At 52.6% G+C, this 23024-nt stretch overlaps 2 protein-coding genes across 4 annotated transcripts; both read left to right on the top strand.

The window, feature by feature from the left end:
- The first annotated feature begins 591 nt into the window (after positions 1-591).
- GOLT1A (golgi transport 1A) lies at positions 592-15572 on the top strand. Of its 3 annotated transcripts, none has more exons than XM_070767753.1 (5): positions 592-726; positions 12082-12173; positions 13284-13462; positions 14654-14717; positions 15273-15572. In XM_070767753.1, exons 2-5 carry the CDS (start codon positions 12132-12134, stop codon positions 15309-15311), a joined length of 324 nt encoding a protein of 107 aa, XP_070623854.1. In that variant the 5' UTR covers positions 592-726; positions 12082-12131; the 3' UTR covers positions 15312-15572. The 3 variants fall into 3 exon arrangements, with proteins under 3 accessions (XP_070623854.1, XP_019832510.1, XP_019832509.2); XM_019976951.2 differs by lacking the exon at positions 592-726 and adding an exon at positions 1752-1906 and having other exon boundaries at positions 13350-13462; XM_019976950.2 differs by lacking the exon at positions 592-726 and adding an exon at positions 1752-1906.
- A 133-nt stretch (positions 15573-15705) lies between these two features.
- On the top strand, positions 15706-22532 carry KISS1 (KiSS-1 metastasis suppressor). Its single transcript, XM_019976949.2, has 3 exons — positions 15706-16850; positions 19746-19880; positions 22112-22532. Exons 2-3 carry the CDS (start codon positions 19778-19780, stop codon positions 22414-22416), a joined length of 408 nt encoding a protein of 135 aa, XP_019832508.2. The 5' UTR covers positions 15706-16850; positions 19746-19777; the 3' UTR covers positions 22417-22532.
- The last annotated feature ends 492 nt before the right edge of the window (positions 22533-23024 follow it).

Genomic DNA, 23024 nt, shown 5'->3' with positions numbered 1-23024 from the left:
TCTAGCGTGGGCATCAGCACAAAGCGATCCAACTGCTTACAAGATGAATCTATTAACATTGTTGTTCAGTCGCTCAGTTGTGTCCGACTCTTGGCGACCCCATGGACTGCGGCGCGCCAGGCTTCCACGTCCCTCACCGTTTCCTGGAGTCTGCTCAAACTCATGTCCACTGAGTCAGTGATGCCCTCCAGCCATCTCATCCTGTTCATGGGGTTCTCAAGGCAAGAAAGCTGAAGTGGTTCGCCATCCCCTTCTCCCGTGGACCACGTTTTGTCAGAACTCTCCACCATGACCCGCCTGTCTTGGGTGGCCCTACACAGCATGGCTCATAGTTTCATTGAGTTAGGCGAGGCTGTGGTCCATGGGATCAATTCGGTTAGTTTCCTGTAATTCTGGTTTTCTTTCTGTCTGCCCTCTGATGGATGAGTATAAGAGGCTTGTGGACCCTTCCTGATGGGAGGGACTGGCTGTGGGGAAAACTGGGTCTTGCTCTGGTGGGCAGGGCCATGCCCAGTAAATCTTTAATCTAATTTTCTGCTGATGGGTGGGGCTGTGTTCCCTCCATGTAGTTTGGCCTGAGGCCAAACTGGTAGGGGTAATGACTGTAATGGCGACCTCCTTCAAAAGGACTTACACCAGCACCCTGCGCCTCCCAGGACTGCTGTGGCCAGTGCCCTGACCCCGTGCTGTCGACCCACACCCCACCAGAGACTCCCACACACACAGGCAAGTCTGGCTCAGTCTCTTGTGGGGTCATTGCTCCCTTCTCCTGGGTCCTGGTGTGCACAAGATTTTGTTCGTGCCCGCCAAGAGTCTCTGTTTCACCAGCCCTATGGAAGTTCTGCAATCAAATCTCGCTGCTCTTCAAAGGCAGATTCCCCGGGGATACTGAGTCCCTTTACTTGGGTAGTCTGGTGGGGCCTGGAACCTTCAGAGCAGTGAGAACTTCTTTGGTATGATTGTCCTCCAGTTTGTGAGTCGCCCGCCTGGCGGCCCGACAGTGGGGCTCATGGTGACTCCTCCAAGAGGACCTGGGCCACAGGCCGCACCTCCCAGGACTGCTGCTGCCGGAGCCCCTGTCCCTGCAGCAGGCCCCTGCAGGAGACCTTCAGACACCACGGCAGGTCTGGCCCATCTCTTGTGGGGGTCACTGCTCCTCTCCCTCGGTCCTGGTGCACGCAAGGTTTTGTTTGTGCCCTCCCAGCATCTCTGGGGGGCATGAGGTTTGATCTTAAACGCGATTGCACCCCTCCTACCATCGTGTTGCGGCTTCTCCTTTGCCTTTGGTTGTGGGCTATCTTTTTTGGTTGGTTCCAACTTGAATTTGCATTATGCATCCCTTAACACTGGCTGGAGGTATTACGGTAATACTGCTTTTGACTTCATTTCTGAGTTCATACTGCATTTATTAATGAATTTAATCAACAAATGAATTTATTAATAGTACTTTCCCAAAGAGAAACAGATCCCAACTCTTCCCACACCATCTACCAAACCATGTAAGGAAGCCAGGTACTTCCCTAAACAGTTCTTCCCTAAACAGTCCAAGATTTGCCAGAGAGATGGAAACTGCAGAACTCAGCCTCAGTGGATGGGTTGGGAGGAATTACAGGAGTCAGATGGGTGTGGACTTCCCAGAGGGAGGGAGCAGTGCCCTCCGGGAGAAACTGTGACTTTAAGCAGCCCTGTATGTGAGTGTATGTGGGTGAGTGTGTGTGTGTCTGTGTGCATGTAGGTGTGTGTCTGTGTTAATGATTTGCCAGAGGCTCATTTCACAACTTACCAAGGGTCAGCTTCCCTTGAGCATGTCCAGGTTCGGTCCCCAGGGCTCCTTGCCCCTGGCCAGCTTCCTCCTGGAGCGTTCCCCAGGCAGCCCTCGACATGATCTCCATTACCGAATGGCAGAGTGAGTGCTGGGGGCTGGGCCCATGCTTCTGAGGGGGCTGGGCTGGGGCGCGGGGAGGTGCGGCCCCTCCCAGCCTGGCTGGCCCTGGAGAACCTGCAAGGTGACCTCCGGAGCCAGTGGCTGGGAGCTGCCACGTTGGCCTCCTCCAGGCCGCAGGGCTGAGGCCAGCTGGGATCCCTGCCGTCCGGGGTGGGGGCTGCTCAGGGCTCCCAGGAGGCCAGAGGCTGCTGCCCAGAGGAACTGGCAGGCTCACCACTTTGATCCCATCCCCATTCAGGATTCTGAAACTGGGGGTACTGCAAGGGTGAACCTAGAAGGCCTCTTATTCAGACTTTTTCCCCCACAAACTGTTAAAGTCTCCTGTAGCCCTGGCACCTTCTTATCAGAAACTAAACTCAAATCCTCTCCCTAAATCACCCTGTCTTCACTCCTAAGTGTCTTTCCCATTTCTTGCCGAGAGAGGACAGGGAGGTAGTCCCCAGGGCCGGGAAAAGTGATGAGAACTGTGGCTCTGTGAGTTTCGCTTGGGTGAGTTACTTAAAGCCAGTGTCTCATCCGTGAACTGGAGACAGTATCCATTCATTCACTGTCTCCTCTATGTGCGAAGCACTGTGTTGGGCACAGCGTATGCACCAATGCATGAAACATATATTCTCTGCTTATACTCCAGGATGAGGAAACAGGTAACTAGCTGATGAAGAGGTCAGTATGTAGTTTGTCAGGTGGTGATACACCCTCTGGACAAAAATAAAACAGGGTAAAGAGGCGTGCGAGTGACGAGTAGGAGGGGTTACTGCTTTGTATAGAGTGGTCACTAAACTCCCCAGGGAAAGTGCATGGGAATTGAGGGGGCAAAGCCACGTAGCTGTATGGAGGGAGAGATCTTCTTGGGAGAGGGGAACACCAGGGCCAAAGCCCGGAGGCATTGGGTAGGAACACAAGGCGGCTAGAGTGGGTGAAGCTCAGCGAGGACGGGAGAGCGGCAGGAGGCTGGTCAGGAGGCCACCCAGCAGCCAGGCTGCGTGAGGATTCCAGCTTCATCTGCAGAAGACAGGAAGCCGTTAGAAGAGTTTGTGCAGAGGAGTGGTAGATCTGCTTACGTTTTTAAAAGATCCCTCTGAGTACTGGCCTGAGAGTAGACAGCAACAGAGAGGCCGGGTAAGAGGCAGGAGACGGTGACGGGGAGACGCTCTGAGCTGATAGATGGTGGGGAGACCAGGGTGGTAGCATCAAAGTGGTGGGAAATAGTGCTAGGCGTGCGCTGAGCAAACTGCCCAAAGGGCTTGCTGTGGATTGGATGTGGGGTGTGAGAGAAAGAACTCAGGAGTGCCTCCAATATTTACAGCCTGAGCAATTAGAAGGGTTGAGAAGGAAAGCAGGAGTTGGGTTTTAAACATGCTGAGTTTGTGGTCAAGTAGGTAGTCAGGTATATGAGTCTGGAAGGGAGAGAAATCTGGGAATTGCCAGCATACGGATAGTATTTAAACCAAGAGGTTGTCTGGCGCACACTTTCTCAGCCTCCCCACTACTGACATTTGCGGGCAGGGTAGTTCTTTGCAAGGCAGGAGACCCCATTTCGATTCCTGGGTTGGGAAGTTCCACTGGAGAAGAGATAGGCTACCCACTTGAGTATTCTTCCCTTGTGGGCTCCCCTTGTGGTTCAGCTGGTTAAGAACCCGCCTGCAATGCGGGAGACCTGGGTTCAATTCCTGGGTTAGGAAGATACCCTGGAGAAGGGAAAGGCTACCCACTCCAGCATTCTGGCCTGGAGAACTCCATGGATTAGTCCGTGGGGTCACAAAGAGTCGGACGTGACTTTCAGTTCTTTGTTTTAGGGGGGTCCAAAATCATTGCAGATGGTGACTGCAGCCACGAAATTGAAAGACATTTACTCCTTGGAAGGAAAGTTATGACCAACCTAGATAGCATATTCAAAAGCAGAGACATTACTTGGTCAACAAAGGTCCGTCTAGTCAAGGCTATGGTTTTTCCTGTGGTCATGTATGGATGTGAGAGCTGGACTATGAAGAAGGCTGAGCGCCAAAGAATTGATGCTTTTGAACTGTGGTGTTGGAGAAGACTCTTGAGAGTCCCTTGGACTGCAAGGAGATCCAACCACTCCGTCCTAAAGGAGATCAGTCCTGGGTGTTCTTTGGAAGGAATGATGCTAAAGCTGAAACTCCAGTACTTTGGCCACCTCATGCGAAGAGTTGACTCATTGGAAAAGACTCTGATGCTGGGAGGGATCGGGGGCAGGAGGAGAAGGGGACGACAGAGGATGAGATGGCTGGATGGCATCACCGACTCGATGGACATGAGTTTGAGTGAACTCCAGGAGTTGGTGATGGACAGGGAGGCCTGGCGTGCTTCGATTCATTGGGTCGCAAGAAGTCGGACTGAGGACTGAACTGAACTGAAATGAACTTCCTGTGATAGGATTTTAGCAGCATCCCTGGCCTCTCCCCACTAGATGGCAGTAGCACACTCTCACCACCGACTGTGACCATCAGCCTGTCTGCTGCTGCTACTGCAGCTAAGTCACTTCAGTCGTGTTGGACTCTGTGTGACCCCATAGACAGCAGCCCACCAGGCTCCCCCGTCCCTGGGATTCTCCAGGCAAGAACACTGGAGTGGGTTGCCATTTCCTTCTTGCGAACAGAATTGCCAACCACCATCTATCAGCCCTCCCCCAACCCACCAAGTTGAGAAACACTGACCTGGAGGAAAAATAAAGAGGGCTGAGGCCTGAGCCCAGGGACAAGCCTACATTTTATTAAACCAAAATGTGCAAAGTTCTAAGAAGAATGTGCTAAGTTCTGAGAAGAATGTGCTAAGTCAGTCCTGCGAGAGAGAAAAATGAGGCAACCAAATTAAGTCAGGAATGGAGAGAGGACCAGACTTCCCTGAGAAACTGACATTTACGTTGAGACCTGAAGGCGGAGTGTGTGTCAGCCAGATAACAAGTGGGAAGCAGCCCTGTGTACAGAGGCCCTGAGGTAGGAAGGCCCGTCCTGGAAACAAGGATGTGCTCGGAGTGTGGAGGGCGAGGATCATACTCTTGCCTGCCCTGCTCCAGGAGATGCAGTCGGAAAAGCAAGCCGAGGCCCCGTGATGGGCCCGGGAGCCGAGGCACGGCTGGGAGGACTCTTTCCTTCTAAGCCCACGGGAAGCCATGACGGATTGTCCGATGCACTAATACGAGTAGACTGCATGTTTTCCAAGACCCCTGACGACTGTATGGAGAAGGGATCACGGGGGCAGGAACGCAGCAGGAGACTAACTGGGGAATGTCGCAGAGTGCAGGAAAGAGGAAATGGTGGTTTAGAATTAAGTCGTAAGCGTGGAGAGGAACGGACAGCTTTCAAGATACACTTGGGAGGAAGGAGCGATAACACTCACCTGTGGATCGAATGGGGAGGGGGTGGCGGAGCTGTGAGGCCACTGGGCTTCTGCCTTGAGCTGCGGGGTGGATGGTGACGACATTTTATTCATTTGGGGAAAACTGAGCCAAGTGCAGCTTTAAGGAAGGAAACCAATAGCTCAGTTTGGACCTGTTGAGTTCAAGATGTCCTGAAGAGAGAAAAACATGCAGATATGCCAAGTAGGCAGCTGGATATGAGTTTGGAGGCTCAAAGAAGCCAAGAGCTAGAGAGAGAAATATCGACATTGTCAGCACACAGGAGATACTTAAAGAAGTGGGAGTCCATGTGCAACTAGACTGAGAAGAGAAATGAGCTGGAGCTGAAGCCCTGAGTAGTTCAGACCCCGGGAGGGAGAGAGAGAAAGGGGAGCTGGCAAAGAAGCCTGGGAGGAGCGGCCAGAATAGCAGGAAGAAATCGAGAATATGGTGTCTCGGAGCCCACTAGAGGATGCTGCAAGAAGGGGCTGGCCAGCTGCTGACAGAGGAGGCCCGACCCCTATCCTTTGCACTTTGGATGTCGGAGACCCTGGCCAGAGCAGTTCCTGCAGAGGGGGTGGGGGCAGGAGTGGGCTGGACAGGGCGTTCAAGTCACTTCTCTAGAGTCAGTCTGCTGGGTTCACACCCTGGTTCTGCTGCTGCTGGCTGTGCACCCCAGGGCCCAGGTTAACACCATTCACGTTTCAGTTCTGTCTGTGAAATGGGGGGCACGCATACCTACCGCATAGGCAGTTATGAAGACGAGATGAGTTAATACGCATGAAGCGCTTAGACTGCCTGGCACCATGCGCTCACCAGTGTTAACAATGACTACTATTAGTCAGAGCTGCTAATTCTGTAAAGAGAAACAGGCTCTTTCTCTTCCCCTTTCCCTCCTTCTTCAACAATTCCGTCCTAAAGCCGTACTGCGGAAGCGGGGCAGTGCCCAGGGCGGGCGTCAGAGCGCTCCCCAGGTTGGAGGGTTCACGCTGGGTGGGGTTCAGCTGGCCAGGAGGAGGGGGGCGTCTGGCAGGGTCGTGGTGGGAGCTGGAGAGTCACTTTATGTGGAGGGTCCTGCAGACTCCGACTTCAAGAAACGCCCTCAGTAGCGGTCAAACGGGAATCGTGCGTCACCGACAGTGGCAGGAGGAGAACACGGCATCACCTCTTGCTGATATTTCTGCATAACCCGAATACAGACACACGGAGACATCAGACAAATCCAAATAGAGGGAGTGCTACTGGATGACCGGCTCAGATCTTCCAAGTGTCAAGGTCCTGTCAAGGAGAGACTGCAGAACTGTTCTAGACATAACAGTCTGAAGAGACAAGGCAAGCACATGCCACGTGTGACCCTGAACTGGACCTTTTTGCTGGGAATGGTATTACAGGGACAACTGATGAAACATGAATGGGGCTGAGCGCTGGATGGTAGTCATGTATCAGTGTTAATCTCCTGACCTCTAATAAGAGGTTTTTATAGTGGTCATAAAAACTTAAGATATTTTTGTCATTCAGATTGTGGTCTTCCTCCACAATATCCTGGCCCATGTTAAATAATCACAACAAGGTAGAAATACTTCTTGATCCTCAGTTTATTGTCTCTTCATGCATGGACGCTCAGTTGCTTCAGTCATGTCCAACTCTTTGCAAACCCATGGACCGTAGCCTGCCAGGCCCCTCTCTCCATGGGATTTTCCTGGCAAGAAAATTGGAGTGGGTTGCCATGCCCTCCTCCAGGGGATCTTTCTGATCCAGAGCTCAAACCCACTCTCCTGTGTCTCCTGCATTGCAGGCTGATTCTTTACTGCTGAGCCACTGGGGAAGCCCTTATTGTCCCTGAGGGTAGAAAAATCATGCAATGGAAAGAACACAAACTTCATAACGACCAAGGAGGTTGTATTTTGCCCAGTGTCTTGGGCTCTAAGAGATTTAATATGGGCAGGCATTCTAGAAGGTAGAAATAGGAAGCTTGAATATATTACAGAGGTTTGTCAGAAACAGGAGGAATTGCTCTTTGTTGCAGATGGATTCTGGTGGCGGGGCAATATGTTGAGAGAAATGATGCTGTGCTGGTTCCTAACAAATCCAACTCTGCCAAAAGGGAGAACTAATTAGGCTGGCTTTTTTTTTTTTTTTTTTTGAATATGAGTTGACTGAGGTTTCAGTACAAATCTCATTTCTGTATTTTTAATGATTCTTTTAAGGAAGGCCTTTAGCCTTATTTCTACACTGGAACCGGTGTTAATTTCCTCCTAAGATCTGTATGATAACAAGTTGCTGTTTTTGTTTAGTCACTAAGTCGTGTCCAACTCTTTTGCGACCCCATGGACTGTAGCCCTCCAGGCTCCTCTGTCCATGGGATTTCCAGGCAAGAATACTGGAATGGGTTGTTATTTCCTTCTCCAGGGGATCTTCCCAACCCAGAGATCGAAACTGTGTCTCCTGCATTTCAAGCAGATTCTTTACCCACTGAGCCACGGGCACAGATTAGGAAAGATTAATTACCTGAAAGACAATTGTGTTTCATTCTCTTTCAGTTGTAAATATAATGAAGCCAGTAAGCCTTGTCCTCATAATTCTGTTTTTATTTTGTTTTCTTAGTTCTGCTCTTAACAACCAAACTTTTAGCAACTTTTTACAACGCTCTATGGAGACATAGCAGGTTCAATCCCTGGGTTGGGAAGATCCCCTGGAGTAGAAATGGCAACCCACTACGGTGTTCTTGCCTGGAAAACCCCATGTACAGAGGAGTCTGGTGAGCTACAGTCCATGGGGTCAAAAAGAGTTGGACATGACTGACTGACTGAGCACACACACATAGAAACATGGCAGTAATACCAGTTTCACAGAGATGCTGAGGATCAGTTCTGAGATGTTAGTTAACAAGTCCAGTAAAAATTTTATTTTTAAAATTTACCTATGCGTTTTCTTTTTAAAAATTAAGCTATTTTTAATAAAGCTATACATGTTGTAGTTGAAAAAGACACTCTAGCTCTTTCTCTATTCATCGTAACAAATGATTTTCATATTCAACAAAAAGAAAATAAGGCATTTTAGCTATATTAAGTAAATAAAGTGAGTTGCAAAACAATGTAAACAATAAAATGTAAACTTTAAGTTGTACCTCATCAGTAATTTTTTTAAAAGGAAGCAACATGATTCCCTTTACCATAGCATCAAAAAGAATAAAATCCTTAGGAATAAACTTAACTAAAGAGGCAAAAGTCTTGTACCCTGAAAACTAAAAAATGTTGCTAAAAGAAATTTTAAAAGATGCTAATATGTAGAATATTCCAGCAAATTTGGAAAACTCAGCAGTAGCCACAGGACTGGAAAAGGTCAGTTTTCATTCCAATCCCAAAGAAAGGCAATGCCAAAGAATGCTCAAACTACCGCACAATTGCACTCATCTCACACGCTAGTAAAGTAATGCTCAAAATTCTCCAAGCCAGGCTTCAGCAACATGTGAACCGTGAACTTCCTGATATTCAAGCTGGTTTTAGAAAAGGCAGAGGAACCAGAGATCAAATTGCCAACATCCGCTGGATCATGGAAAAAGCAAGAGAGTTCCAGAAAAACATCTATTTCTGCTTTATTGACTATGCCAAAGCCTTTGACTGTGTGGATCACAAGAAACTGTGGAAAATTCTGAAAGAGATGGGAATACCAGACCACCTGACCTGCCTCTTGAGAAATGTGTATGCAGGTCAGGAAGCAACAGTTAGAACTGGACATCAAACAACAGACTGGTTCCAAATAGGAAAAGGAGTACGTCAAGGCTGTATATTGTCACCCTGCTTATTTAACTTATATGCAAAGTACATCATGAGGAACTGTGGGCTAGAAGAAACACAAGCTGGAATCAAGATTGCTGGGAGAAATATCAATCACCTCAGATATGCAGATGACACCACCCTTATGGCAGAAAGTGAAGAGGAACTAAAAAGCCTCTCGATGAATATGAAAGAGGAGAGTGAAAAAGTTGGCTTAAAGCTCAACATTCAGAAAATGAAGATCATGGCATCTAGTCCCATCACTTCATGGAAAATAGATGGGGAAACAGTGGAAACAGTGTCAGACTTTATTTTTGGGGGCTCCAAAATCACTGCAGATGGTGACTGCAGCCATGAAATTAAAAGACGCTTACTCCTTGGAAGGAAAGTTATGACCAACCTAGATAGCATATTCAAAAGCAGAGACATTACTTTGCCAACAAAGGTCCGTCTAGTCAAGGCTCTGGTTTTTCCTGTGGTCATGTATGGATGTGAGAGTTGGACTGTGAAGAAGGTTGAGCGCCAAAGAATTGATGCTTTTGAACTGTGGTGTTGGAGAAGACTCTTGAGAGTCCCTTGGACTGCAAGGAGATCCAACCAGTCCATTCTGAAGGAGATCAGCCCTGGGATTTCTTTGGAAGGAATGATGCTAAAGCTGAAACTCCAGTACTTTGGCCACCTCATGCGAAGAGTTGACTCATTGGAAAAGACTCTGATGCTGGGAGGGATCGGGGGCAGGGGGAGAAGGACAACAGAGGATAAGATGGCTGGATGGCATCACTGACTCGATGGACGTGAGTCTGAGTGAACTCCGGGAGTTGGTGATGGACAGGGGGCCTGGCGTGCTGCAGTTCATGGGGTCGCAAAGAGTCGGACACGACTGAGCGACTGAACTGAACTGAACTGAACTGAATATGTAGAAAGACCCATATTTGTGGATTGGCAGACAATGTTGTTGTTAAGCTGTCAATACTATCCAGAGCAGTCTACAGATTTATTGCAATAATCTATCAAAATCCCAATGACATTTTTTGCAGAAATAGAAAAATTCATTCTTAAATACACATGAATCTCAAGGAATCTTGAATAGCCAAAGCAATCTTGAAAAAGAAGAACGAAGTTGGAGGTTTCAAACTTCTTGATTTCGAAACTTATTACAAAGCTACAGTAATCAAAGCAGTGAGACTGGCAGGAAGACAAACAGAGAGAAGGATGGAATGTAAAAGAGAGCCCAGAAACAAGCCCTGGCATACCTGGGCACATGGTTTTCAACAAGGGCACCAAGACCACTCAGTGGAGAAGGGACAGTCTTTTCAACAAATGATGTTGGGGAAACTGGATATTCACAGGCAAAAGAATGAAGCTGGAGCCTTACATTACACCACATATAAAAATTAAAGTTCATTTTAGCTCTAAGTAAGATCTAAAACAGTTCTTAGAAGAAAACATAAGAGAAAGGCTTCACAATGCTCGATTCGGCAATTATTTCTTGGGTGTGATACCAAAAGCTCAGGCAACTACAGAGAAAATAAAAACATTGGACTATATAAAAATTTAAGACTCCTGTGCATCAAAAGACACGAGAGAGTGAAAAGGCAACCTACAGAATAGGAGAAAGTATTTGAATAGGATAGGAAATATAGGAATAGGAAAAATATTTATCATATATCCGATAAGGGGTTACTATCCAAAATATACAAAGTACTCCTATAACTGAACAATAAAAAATCCAAACAACCTGTTTTAAAAATGAGCAAAGGCCTTAAATAGACACTTCTCCAAAACAGATACACAAATGACCAACAAGTGCATGAAAGATTCTCAACATTAGTAATCATCAAGGAAATGCAAACCACAGCCTCAGTGAGATACCACTTCACACCCTTTAGGATGAATGCTATCAGAAACAAAACAGAGCAAAAACCAGAAAGTAACAAGTGTTGGTGAGGATGTGGAGAAGTTGGAATCCCTTGCACATCACTACTAGGAACGTAGAATGGTGTAACTTCTGTGGGAAATAGTATGGGGCAGTCACTTTGCTGGCTGCGGTACAGACTTCCAGGTGATGATCTGGTCGATGACTTCTGTTTCCCTATCAAGTGTGAAGGGTCATCACTGGAAAGTCGGTGACCAGAGCAGTTTAGAAAAGAAAGGAGAGGCTGTGAGAATCATCAGGAGGACAAGCCTCCTGAGCAATAGGGCAGGCCAGCTGAGCAGGTCTGAGGTCCTCTGGGGCTGTGGACAAGCCTCCTGAGCAATAGGGCAGGCCAGCTGAGCAGGCCTGAGGTCCTCTGGGGCTGTGGACAAGCCTCCTGAGCAATAGGGCAGGCCAGCTGAGCAGGTCTGAGGTCCTCTGGGGCTGTGGACAAGCCTCCTGAGCAATAGGGCAGGCCAGCTGAGCAGGTCTGAGGTCCTCTGGGGCTGTGGACAAGCCTCCTGAGCAATAGGGCAGGCCAGCTGAGCAGGTCTGAGGTCCTCTGGGGCTGTGGACAAGCCTCCTGAGCAATAGGGCAGGCCAGCTGAGCAGGTCTGAGGTCCTCTGGGGCTGTGGCGATGAGTCTTTGGTGCTACTCTTTCACCCGGGTGTGAGCTGGCATCAAGTGGCTCCCAACTACAAGAAAACAGGGACAGAGCAGGCAACGGGTTGTGTTCAGCCGGAGTCACAACCCTGATAATGATCTGGCAGAGAAGAAGTCAGAAGATCTTGAAGACAAGAGGGAACTGCAAATAGAAGCAGCGAGGGCAGCACCGGCTTCCTGTGGTGAGGGCAGGGTGTGGGCAGGGCCCAGCAGCACTTTCCAGGCGCTAAACGGAGGCTTGTGCCCACCTGCCCCTTCCTTCCCATCCTTCTCTGAGAGCATGGAAGCCAAGGTTCCGGGTGACAGCAGAGCCACCCTGCCTCCCACCCCCGGAGGGCACCTGTCCAGGGACGACGGGGGCAGCTGCAGCATCCCAGCTTGCTCCCCAAACCCATCCCACCACAACTTCCTTGCCCATTGCAGAGATTGGTGTGGGCACCACCGGCTTCGGCATCTTCTTCATCCTCTTTGGAATGCTCCTGTACTTTGATTCGGTGCTGCTGGCCTTCGGAAATGTGAGTCTTCCAGCCCTGTGAACCTGCGTGAGGTCTCCACTGCCGGGAGGGTCGGCCCCAAGTTTACCCAGATTGGGTCCAGCCAGGCATCATGTGCCACCTGCGTTGGGCAGGCAAGGGCTGGTGGCTGGGGATGGACAATAAGGCCTCCCGGGCACAGAGGACCTGAGGACCTGGATTCTCATGCTAAGCTCCGGGTGAGGCCCTGGGCTGGGGGTGGGGGGCGGGAATTCAGATGAATCCGACACTGGCCCTCCCTTCAGAATCCCACCACCCAGGGAGGGGAATGTGACATCAACCTCATGGCTGGGGAGGAAGGCAGGGGCAGTGGTAAAGTCACTGTAAGATAAATACACCTAATATAGAAAGAGGTGCTTGGGGGAAAGAGTACGCACAGTGAGAGAAGGACGAGAAAGAATTTAGAGAAGAAAGAGTGTGGGGAGGATAAAGCACTTCCAGGTGGGTGGATCTGCTAGAGCAGAGGTATGGAGAAGGCGGGAAAGCACAGAACATGCTGGAAGAGGGCTGAGAGCTCAGTCTGACAGGAGCCCGAGGCGCTCGCAGGGCTCGGGAGGAGCCTGGCTGAGGTGGCGACAGGCCGCGGGGTGGAGGGCCGGGGCTCCGCCAGCTCCCTGGGACTCGGGTGTGGCTGCCCAACCTACTCAGGCCTGGCTTCAGCCTCTGTGAAATGGAGTCTTTTCCATGTTACTTGGGAGGTGTGACGAGAAATATCATACGTGAGGAAGTGCTTGGGATCCAAGAAACCAGGCTGGGCTGGGTGACAAGCGAGAGGCCTCCAAAGGCCTCGGGTCCCCTGTCTCTGGGCCCTTCTGCCCATCACCAGCCCCAGTAACTCGGGGCTCCCGCTGGCTCGCCCTCACTGATACATCGGCGTCTGAAGAAGGAGCAGGTCCCGCCCCTCAATCTGGTGCGGCTCTGGGCTTGGCCATGGACTCTGCGGGGGGCGGGGGTCCCGAGCCAGCGTGCCTGCTCTCACCCTCCCGACCCCTCTGCCCCCCATCCGGTGCGGCTCCGTGCCTGGCCACGGACTCGGGGGCACGGAGCCAGCGTGCCCACTCTCACCTGCCTGACTGCTCTCCCTCCTCACAGCTGCTGTTCCTGACTGGCCTCTCTCTCATCATCGGCCTGAGGAGGACGTTCTCCTTCTTCTTCCAGAGGCACAAATTCAAGGGCACCAGCTTCTTCCTGGGGGGCGTGGTCATCGTCCTGCTGCGCTGGCCTCTCTTGGGCATGTGCCTGGAAACCTATGGCTTCTTTAGCCTCTTCAGGTGAGAACAGGTCCCGGGCCTCGCGATGGGCACCCCAGGGCCTCTGAGCAGCTGAGCTCAGGCTCCAGCGGGTGTGGGCAGCGTGACTGGCAGTGCGTGCAGAAGCCAGACTTTATCCCGAAAGAGGCGGAGACTCAGAAGGGCTGGGGACGGGGGTGGGCCCCTGGTGGACACTGTGAGCTGGAGGAACAGGCACATCCACCAGCAAACATGGAGTGCCTGCTGTGTGCCCATCACTGTGCCCAGCACCAGAGAGGAGGCCCAGGACCTGCCCACAAGTCTAGCAGTCAGACAGGGAACAGGGACAGTGAACTCACATCTGCGAAGCCCCTCACAGGCACGGAGCAGGCTCACAATTTTCCCCTCATTCTGTCATCTCCACAACCCACCGTAGGGCTGTCCTCTTGTAGATAAGGAAACCAAGGCCCAGAGAGGCTGCCGCTGCCTGAACTCTCACAAGGAGCATGCAGAGGATCTGAACTTGATCCAAGTGTGGATCAAAAGTGCGAGTGGGGCCTCTGCAGACTCAGTAGTTCTAGCCAAAAGTAAACCTTGACAAAGACAGCTTGCAGCAGCATTGAAGGGGGAAGAAAATCACAGCTACCAGAGACCTCAGAAATGCAAGTGGACCTCAGGGAACCGAGGTCCAAGGAAAGGAAGTAGCTCAGCCAGAATTCAGATCTCTATTCCCTCCCCACACCAGCCTCTGTGCCCCCAAGCCCTTTGGAGGGTCACCATTCTTGCCAGGGGAGGGGTGTGGGGAGCACAGTCTGAGCACAGCCCCCAGTGGTGATCCGTGCCGGGGCTTGGAAACCTGTGGCTGCTGGTTCACAGCCAGTCTAGGGAGAGACGACTAACAAAAATAAACATTTCCCAAGCAGTTCTTTGTGGAGATGTGGATGCTATTACTATTAACCCCATTTTACAACTGAAAACAGATTCAGAGGTGTTAAGGAATTTGCCCAAGGGCCAGTGAGAGGTGGAGTCCAGATGGGACCCCAGGAGTCTGATCCCAAGGCCTTCATTCATAACTACCCCACCGTACTGCCTCTTGAAAAGCAGGGGTGCAGAGCCATGCCTACCCAGGGTCCAAGGGCCTGCTCTCCCAGGAGCCAAAGCTGGAGCCTGTAGCAGGACCTCAGCGTCCCCTCCGGCTCATCCCTGATCCCCCCTCCGCCTCTCTGCTCCTAGGGGCTTTTTCCCTGTTGCCTTTGGCTTCCTGGGCAGCGCCTCCAACATCCCCTTCCTGAGTGCGGTAAGTGAATCATGTGAATGGCTTGGTGGTGGTCCTTGGGGAGGGGGAAGCACACGGACTTGGTGAAGCTGCAGAGGATCCTTTCCCATCTCCCCTCAAAACCCCTCCCCAGCTGGCCCGTCTCAGCCCCTTTTCTCCGACAAGAGCGGATGAGGGTTCTGTGAGCAGCTGTGCCAAAGGTGTGGGTGTTGGGAATGGTGTCGGTCAACAGCTCCCTGTTAGAGCCAAAGAAACGGAGCCTTAAGGGGTCTCAGTGACCCAGCAGAAAGTGCCAGATTCCTGGAGAACTGGGCCTCTGTCCTTTTCTTGGGGCAGGGGGTGGTCCCCGGCCCCGCCCCTCCCCTCTCTGAAGCACCTGGAGTGAAGAGAACACAGCCCTCTAGAAGCCCAGGGAGGCCCTCGGCCGCCCCTCGACAAGCCCACCCCCGGCACACCCCGCAGCCCCCTCCATACCTGCACCTGGCACTCCAGCTCTCAAGGCTGGCTTCATAATGACCTGGATATTGAGTCTGCTCCCCGCTCTTTGTCTGGAGTAATGATTCTTGCCTCCCACAGCTGTTCCAGAGGCTTCAAGGCACCAGTTCAATGGTCTGAACAGCAGAGATGCACTCCTTGAACTTGGATCACTGGGTGAGGGGGCTGGAAAGGAAATGGGAGACATCTCGCAGGCGCCCACCCCGCACTGACTCATTCCCCTGACGCATCCGGACCTCTCCAGGTCCAGAAGGACGGACGGAGCCGAGGGACTGACCTCGATCCCCAAGCCAATGCAGGAAGCCGTCAGGACTGCTGGGAACAGAGACCCAGAGCCCACGAGAGGAAAAGCAGAGATTAAACCCCTAAGCTGTGAACGTGCCCAAGACTCAGTGTCTCTAGCCCACTAAGCCCACTCTCTGACTCAGGGTGGGCGCACAGACATCACTCAGCCCAAGGAGGGGCAGGCCAGCCCTCACGGCCCATCATTAAACCCTGGTGTTTACCAGCCCTAATGAGGGAGATAAGATGTTTGCAAGCCCCTGTTAGCAGCAGCTGTTAAACAAGGGATGAGTATTAATCCCCAGGATGGTGGGAAGTGCTTCCCAGCTACTGATTAGGTGGATGTCTGCACAGCGCACTCTCCAGGCAGCTTCTGTGCTGGGGTAGAGGGCTGTGCCCCTAGCTTCTAAGAGCCCCAGTCTGTCTTGGGAAGCCCCTCATCTAAGGGTAAAGCGCACTCTCGCAGGCCCAGGAAAGAGTCAGGAATCCCCTGCAATGAGCACATTTAATACGTTTCTGTGAGGGCCCCTGCGTCTGTGCAGAACCAGGGAGCGGGTGCTGAAGATGCAAGGAAAGCAGACCTCCCCACTTTGAAGAGAGGTTCACGGCGATTTCAGAATGGCGAGGCTGTGGCTCCACAGGATGTGGCCGAGGTGCTGCAGGAGCCGCAGGTCACACACCCTCACCTGGAGAGCTCTCCTCCGTTCCCTCAGCACTCCCAGGGACACCCGCCTTCTGCCTTTTTGCGCTGCCTTCCTAGCTGGCTGCTCTCATGCCTGTCTTGCCCATCTGACCACCTCACGTTCCTCTCCAAACCCTGAGCTGAGCTCAGGAATTGCTTGGGGAAAGAAGGGAGCAGAGAAGAAAAAAGAGACAATCCCCCTACCAAGTCCTAGACCCCAGCCCCCAACCCAGAAGCTGCTGTCTGGTCAGAGACCCCAGCTGAGCTGCCAGGGCTGGGGGGTCAAGGGGGACAAGCGTGCCGAGCCTCCCCCATCCTCAAACAGTCCCTTTCCACGTTGTTTGGGGGCAGAGTGGATCTGTGAGTGGGCCTGGGGTGAGGAGGCTGCAAAGAACTATTAGGAATCAGAAAGCCAGCCCTGGAAGACTCCTGGAGAGGGAGCAAAAGGCTGATTTTAGCCACGGGCACCAGGAGGCAGGAGCCAGCAGCAGGGAGCAGGAGGGCTGCACTCTCCGAGGGGCTGGGGGCGGGCAGAGGTGGGTCTGTGCCTGCAGACGTCACCCCGGGCTTTATAAGGGACAGGATCAGGGCATCGGTGAGAGTGAGCCCAGGAGCCCAGCTCGCCTGCCTCCAGGTGCCCCCCCGCCCAAGCGGTGTCATCCTTTGGAGACCCCTCAGGACACAGCCAAGGCAAGGTAGGTGGCCTGCAGCCTCCACACCAGGGGAGGGGTCTGGCCGGACCCAGGGAGGCTCACGAGGTGGGAGCAGGCATGTGTCCAGGCAGGCCAAAGGGGTGCTGATCTTCCCTGATGACTGGGATGTCGGGGTAAATACACTGACTTGCACTTTTTGAAACCAGGACCTTGGGGGTTACTTTCTGGGGAGTGACTGCAGTGAATGAGCTCCCCGTGGCTGGGATAAGGGGTCACAGAGGCGTCTGGAGGGGCCTGGGGAACGCGGGGGGCTCCTCTGGGCAGTTCCCCGTTGCGCATATGGCAAACACAGACATAAACAAAGAGCTCGTGAGTGCCCTGCCAGCCCCGGCACTAGGAGATGGGGTCACCCCAGAAGGGAGCCACCCCACCCCAAAAGCTTTCCAAGCAAGCCTGGAGTTTCTGTTACTCTCTAGGTTCAAAACCCCTGGGACAGCGGGACCACAAAATCGCCACTGTGGCCCTTGGAAGCTGATGGTTCTTTTCCAAACAGTTCAGTTCCACCACATGTTAAAAGCCCCTGTGCGCAGGACAGGTAGGAGGGAAAAACCAAAGTTCTCACACCGCGCCCATGGCAAGCACTACCTCTGCTGGGATGGGGAGGAAGCAATACAAGTGAGAGGAGCGTGAAGGAGGAACACCACCTTCTAACCACACAGCTCGGCCACTGCCCCCTCCCTCATGTACCACCCTGCTTCTGAAGAGCAGCCTGAATTCTCCATCCGAAAGCTCATCTACACACACTCCAGTCTGACTCACACCGCTCCAAGATGAAGCCTCTGGTGGCCCCTTTCCCACCCTCATCGCTCACTCTCTCCCCAGCCAACACCCACCCCCCCCCTCCCCCCCGCCGGCAGGCTGGAGGGCGGCACTTCCCTCTACTCCTGGCGTCGGCTTCCTTGCTGGGACTGCCGTCGATGAATCTTTATTCACCTGGCTGACTTGTGCTCAGAAACTCAGCTCAGGCGCCACCCCTGCAGAAAACCTGCCTGGACCCTCCAGGTCAGGCTCCGGTGGGCTCTGAAGCACCCCGGGCGGCCTGCAGTGCTGCCTGCTCCCCACCAGTCTGTCTTCCATTGTTTGATGGACAATCTCAAAGTGCCTGATGACTTTTCCAAAGAGACATCAGACTTGGGAGCTGGAAGAGCCGGAGGAGGGCAGTGGAGGATAAGAAGGCAAGGGGGTGAAAAGGGGCTCAGGGTCTCCCCGACCACACCCACGTGCTCACAAGCCTCCGGTCAATCACTGGCCATGTTACCTTGAGACGGTCTGCTTATGACTCAATTTCTTGCGCTAGATCTCAGGGGAAGGCCCGGGGAAGGTGTGCAACACCTGTTGTTGTTACCAGGAATGATTTCTGAACTGACCTGGACCCTGTGCATCCATGGCCTAAAGCCACAACAGAAACAGTTTTACACTCTTCTCTCTAGTGGATTGAACCTGTCTCCACTCCACAGCCTGCCCCAGGCCTTAAGGCCGGTGCAGAAAGCCATGATCTGGGTTTCAGGGTATCACAGAGTCAAAGTCTACAAGGAAAGTGGCCATCTGAGGGGACAGTTAGTGGCCAGTCTGATCCAATGCTCTTATTTTTCACAGGTAACAATAAGATCCAGAGATTGGGGGTGGACCTGTTCTAATCTCACAGGAGGGAGGGAGGAGCTGCAGCCACATTTGAGTCCTTCTGATACCATTCTTATCGTACCCCGTACTTGCATCTCGGAGGGAGCAGGAGGGGACTGGGGCGCAGGAGCAAGAACAGAGGGATGGATGGGCTGAGCTGCCACTGGCAGCCGATGGGTACAAACAGCTCCCCCACCCACTTCCCCCGGACCGCACAGGGAGGTCCGGCCTTAGATCCGGCACCCACACCCGTTCCGCTCAGCCTGCAGTGCTGCCTGTTCTCCACCCATCTGTTGTGTTTGCTGGACAGTCTCAAAGTGCCTGATGACTTTTCCAAAGAGAAATCAGCCTTGGGAGCTGGAAGAGCCGGAGGGGGGGGCAGTGGAGGATGAGAAGGGAAGAGGGTGAAAAGGGGGTCAGAGTCTACAGTTCCCCCCTCAACTGCCAAGATCACACAGTCAATTAAATCCATACCCTCTCAGGGCCCGCAGAGAACAGAATGTGGAGACAATCGACCTGATCCATCAGGGAAAGCCTTTTTCTCTTTCCTGAATTATAGGCAATAAGACAATTTAATGATGGTTTTCAAGGCTATGAAGGGTTATGAGAGCAAGCAAGATGATTACTTCTTCCTTTTTTCTTGAAAAAGGAAAAAAAAGAAGTTCCTGTTACAGCAAGAGGGGCTGGGCCAGATTTAGAAAGGCACGCTCCAGCTGGGAGAGTGGAGCACGGAGAGCTGTGATTCCGGCAAAGCCTAGCGTGCAGGCAAGAGGCCCCTGCTCCCAGGCTCCAGGGAAATGGCCGGGGCCTCAGCATCCTCCACTCAGTGCAGCTCTTTGCCCACCTCACTTAACCCCTCCCTGCTCATCGTTACACTGCATCTCACTCCTCGTTTTTCCAACATTCCTCTCAAGCAAACCCGAAGTTCAGAACCCTGGCCATTTTCCAACCTGAGCAGTCCTGCCCCTTCCACAAGTATGGCTCCTCCCTCCCTTCTTTCCTTCCTAACTTTACTGGCCTTGCCTGGCAGGAGGCCCTCCCTGATGATCTTCACCTTAGCATGAGTTTAGCTTGAACTATATGGCGCGAGGGCTCTCAGTCCTATTTCCATGCTGTGTTGGTTCAGGCTTGTCCCTCCACGGGCAGGGTTGTCTCCTCCCTTCCAGGTGCCTGCTGCACGCGGGGCTCTGCCCCAGGGCCTAGCCCAGGCAGCGAGCCTAACCCCGTTCCTCCTCCCTCTCTCTGTCTTGGACTCAGGGCACTTCCAAGACCTGCATCTTCTCACCAGGATGAACGTGCTGCTTTCCTGGCAGCTGATGCTTCTCCTTTGTGCCACCGCCTTCAGGGAGACACTGGAAAAGGTGGTGCCCATGGAGAATCCTAGAACCACAGGTACAAGTTGTCTGGGAAGAAGGTTGGGAGGGAGCAGTGAATTGATGCAAAATGAGAGTTGCCACATTTTTCAGAGATGGCTAATCTGCTGCTATGAATGTAAAGCTGCACAGTGGAAACCTAAGGTGACACATGCAACACACACGGGGCTCCACTAGCCTTGCGAGCAAGAGACGGATTTCTGCCGTTACAGACGTCAGGAGGCTCACCCAAGTGCAGGTGCTTGGTAACCCCCGAGCTCCTTCACGGGCTTCTCTGCTCGATGCCAACCGCTCCTCTGTGCAGATCTGCTGGGCAGGCATTTACTATGCAAGTCTATCTTATCAGTGACCTCAGTTCCTTTATGGGGAATCTGAAAAAAAAAAAAAAAAAAAAACCTACACAAAAGGATAGATCCTTAATACCTCTCAATCTTATGAGTTCATTGTGGGATTGAAGAGCTGGAGAAACTGAGGCCCAAAGAGGTAAAGAAACCTTCCCAAAGTCACTCAATCCAAGGCTGCAGAAACCCAGCAGGTGCTGAGCTCCCCCCAAGAGGGCCCTCTACAGGGCGTGAGCTAGTGGTCACCCCCAAGTCAGGAATCAAGGTTTAATGCTGCTCGGTGGTCAGCCTGGCCTCTTGGGACCTGTGTCCCTCTCCAGCGATGGAACGTGCACCATTCTTTCTACACAAGATGTCCTTGTGCCCATAGATATCCCAAAGGGGGCTTCCCTGGTGGCTCAGTGGTCAAGAATCTGCCTGCCAATGCAGGAGACACGGGTTTGATTCCTGGTTTGGGAAGGAGCAACTAGGCCCAAGCACCACAACTACTGAGCCTGTGCTTTAGTGCCCATGAACCACAACTACCGAAGCCCGCACACTTGAGATGTGTGCATACTTGAGACTCCACAAGAGAAGCCACTGCCAAGAGTAGCCCACCTACCACGACTAGAGAGTAGCCCCTGCTCGCTGTAACTAGAGAAAGCCCATGTGCAGAAGACCCTGTGCTGCCAAAACTAAAATAAATAAATTAAAAAAAAAGATGTTCCAATGCAAAGAGACCGTGGACGCAGGCGTCCCTTGCCAAGAACATCTTCTCTCCTGGGACCGGGTGCTCTTTCTGGGTAAGGGAGGATCCCCCGGAGAATAATGTCATCACCGCCCTGGGGACACTGAGCTCTTGGCTCTTTTTGGCAAAACCTTTTAGGTGATGCTAAAAACAGTGATGCCTAAGTAGTGATCCACCTGCTGGGATGATGGCTGTAGCTGGACAAGAGGTCCTCGTCCCTCCCATCTCAGCCAGGCCCAGGGCCCTCCTTGGAAGAGTATCACTCACCCTGGGCCAGACTCACCCACGCTCCTCTCCTCCAGAGAGTGCCGGGGCACTGAAGAGCAGGGCTCAGAGTCAACTATCCTCCTCCACCCAACACACACCCACTCACACCCCAGACCGCATTTCCACCTATCCCTGGCCACAACTGGCTGGGGCCATTGTCTCCTGAGAGCTAGCTGCACTATCTTACTGCTAACAATTTAATGAACTTAATGAGCCTTGCATGTGAAGTGCCTTCCAAGTTAGCCTCATTAGCCCTCAGTGTGAAGGGGAGAGATTACACGTGGAGTAGGGGAGGCGAGCTGGTTGAGGTGACCCAGTTCCCCTTCTTTGCTGAAGCCCTGATATAGCTTATTAGGGGTCACATTTGCTGAGGGTGTGGGAGCACAGTGGTCTTTGCTTCGCTTTCTTCATTTGTATGACTGCAAGCCTTTCATTAGTTTTTATATATTTAACAAGGCTTTTTGAGGCCCTGCTATGAGCAAGGCACTCTGAAAGACTCAGATGAGTGGACATGGCCCCAACCACCCCGAGGAGCTCGGTCTAGTAGGAGCCTGATGAAAAGCAGGGGTACAGGGCCAGCCAGCCGCGAAGAGAAGCGAAGCTGATTATTTCCAAGCTCTATCCTGCTTGCTTCCTTAAAAAAAAAAAAAAAAGAAGAAGAAGAAGAAGAATTCAATGTAAAAGACACTCAAGAAAATCCTGTGAAATATCTGAAATCATAGCTATGTTGAAGGAGAGAGGAGCAAATGGACTAGCCACCCAAGCTAAGATGCTGCTGGTGCCCAGCATGGAGCGCTGAGCTTCCTAGGGGTCAAGCGACAAAAGGGAAGCCGAAGATGGGGATGTGAGGAGGTGGTCCAAAGCCTTTCTCCGGGCCCCCGCCTCACTCAGCATCTCCCTGTGGCTCTGTCCTAGGCTCGCAGCTTGGACCCGCGACGCTCCGGGCGCCCTGGGAGCAGAGCCCGCGGTGCGCGGCGGGGAAGCCCGAGGTGGCCGGGCCTCGGCCTCGGGGGGCCGCGCTGTGCCCCCCTGAGAGCTCCGCGGGCCCCCAGCGGCTGGGCCCGTGCGCCCCGCGCAGCCGCCTGATCCCGTCCCCGAGGGGCGCGGTGCTGGTGCAGCGGGAGAAGGACGTGTCCGCCTACAACTGGAACTCCTTCGGCCTGCGCTACGGCAGGCGGCAGGCGGCGCTGCCCGGGAGCCGCAGCGCCGCGCGGGGCTGAGCGCCGAGGTAGGGCCTTCGCCTCCAGCCCCACCCGGGCCGGAGTGGGGCGGGCAGGGCAGGGCTGTCGACCTGCAATTTGTGTCCCGAAGCAATAAAGGGAATGCTGCCGACTCACCTGCGTGTGACCTGGGGCTCATTTTTGCAGGTGGCGCGGGTGAGATTGTTACCCTGTCTCTCAACTGCATCTTCAGCTGGTTTTAAGGTGGCTTTATCATCTTATCGAGGTCAGTGCTTTTCAAACTAGAGGTGGTGAAGGACCAGCTTGTTTTTCCCCCAATGGGGCAGATCAGTACTATTACACACACATACACACGCACACACACACAGAATCTAAGACTTTAAAAAACAACCAAAAAGAAACCCCAGTTGGATGCTGCTTGGGTGGTATTACAGCAACATCAAATTACTATAAAATTTTCTGAAGACATTATCTCAGTTCCTAGACTTATGTCACTGCAGCTGGGTAGCAAGCATTTTACAGAGGGCCCTGAGCCCGGCGCCCACACTTTGAGGAGGGGGAAGGCAGCTGGCTTAAGCACCGCCCCTTTTCCCAGGGAAGTTTTCAGCCAGTCGAACAGCCTGATCTGAGAGACTATACTGACCGCT

This window comes from Bos indicus, chromosome 16 (genome assembly GCF_029378745.1).
Source record: "Bos indicus isolate NIAB-ARS_2022 breed Sahiwal x Tharparkar chromosome 16, NIAB-ARS_B.indTharparkar_mat_pri_1.0, whole genome shotgun sequence".
Lineage (NCBI taxonomy): Eukaryota > Metazoa > Chordata > Mammalia > Artiodactyla > Bovidae > Bos > Bos indicus.
The sequence above is the reverse complement of the archived record's forward strand: the minus strand, read 5'-3'. Positions and strand labels throughout refer to the sequence as shown.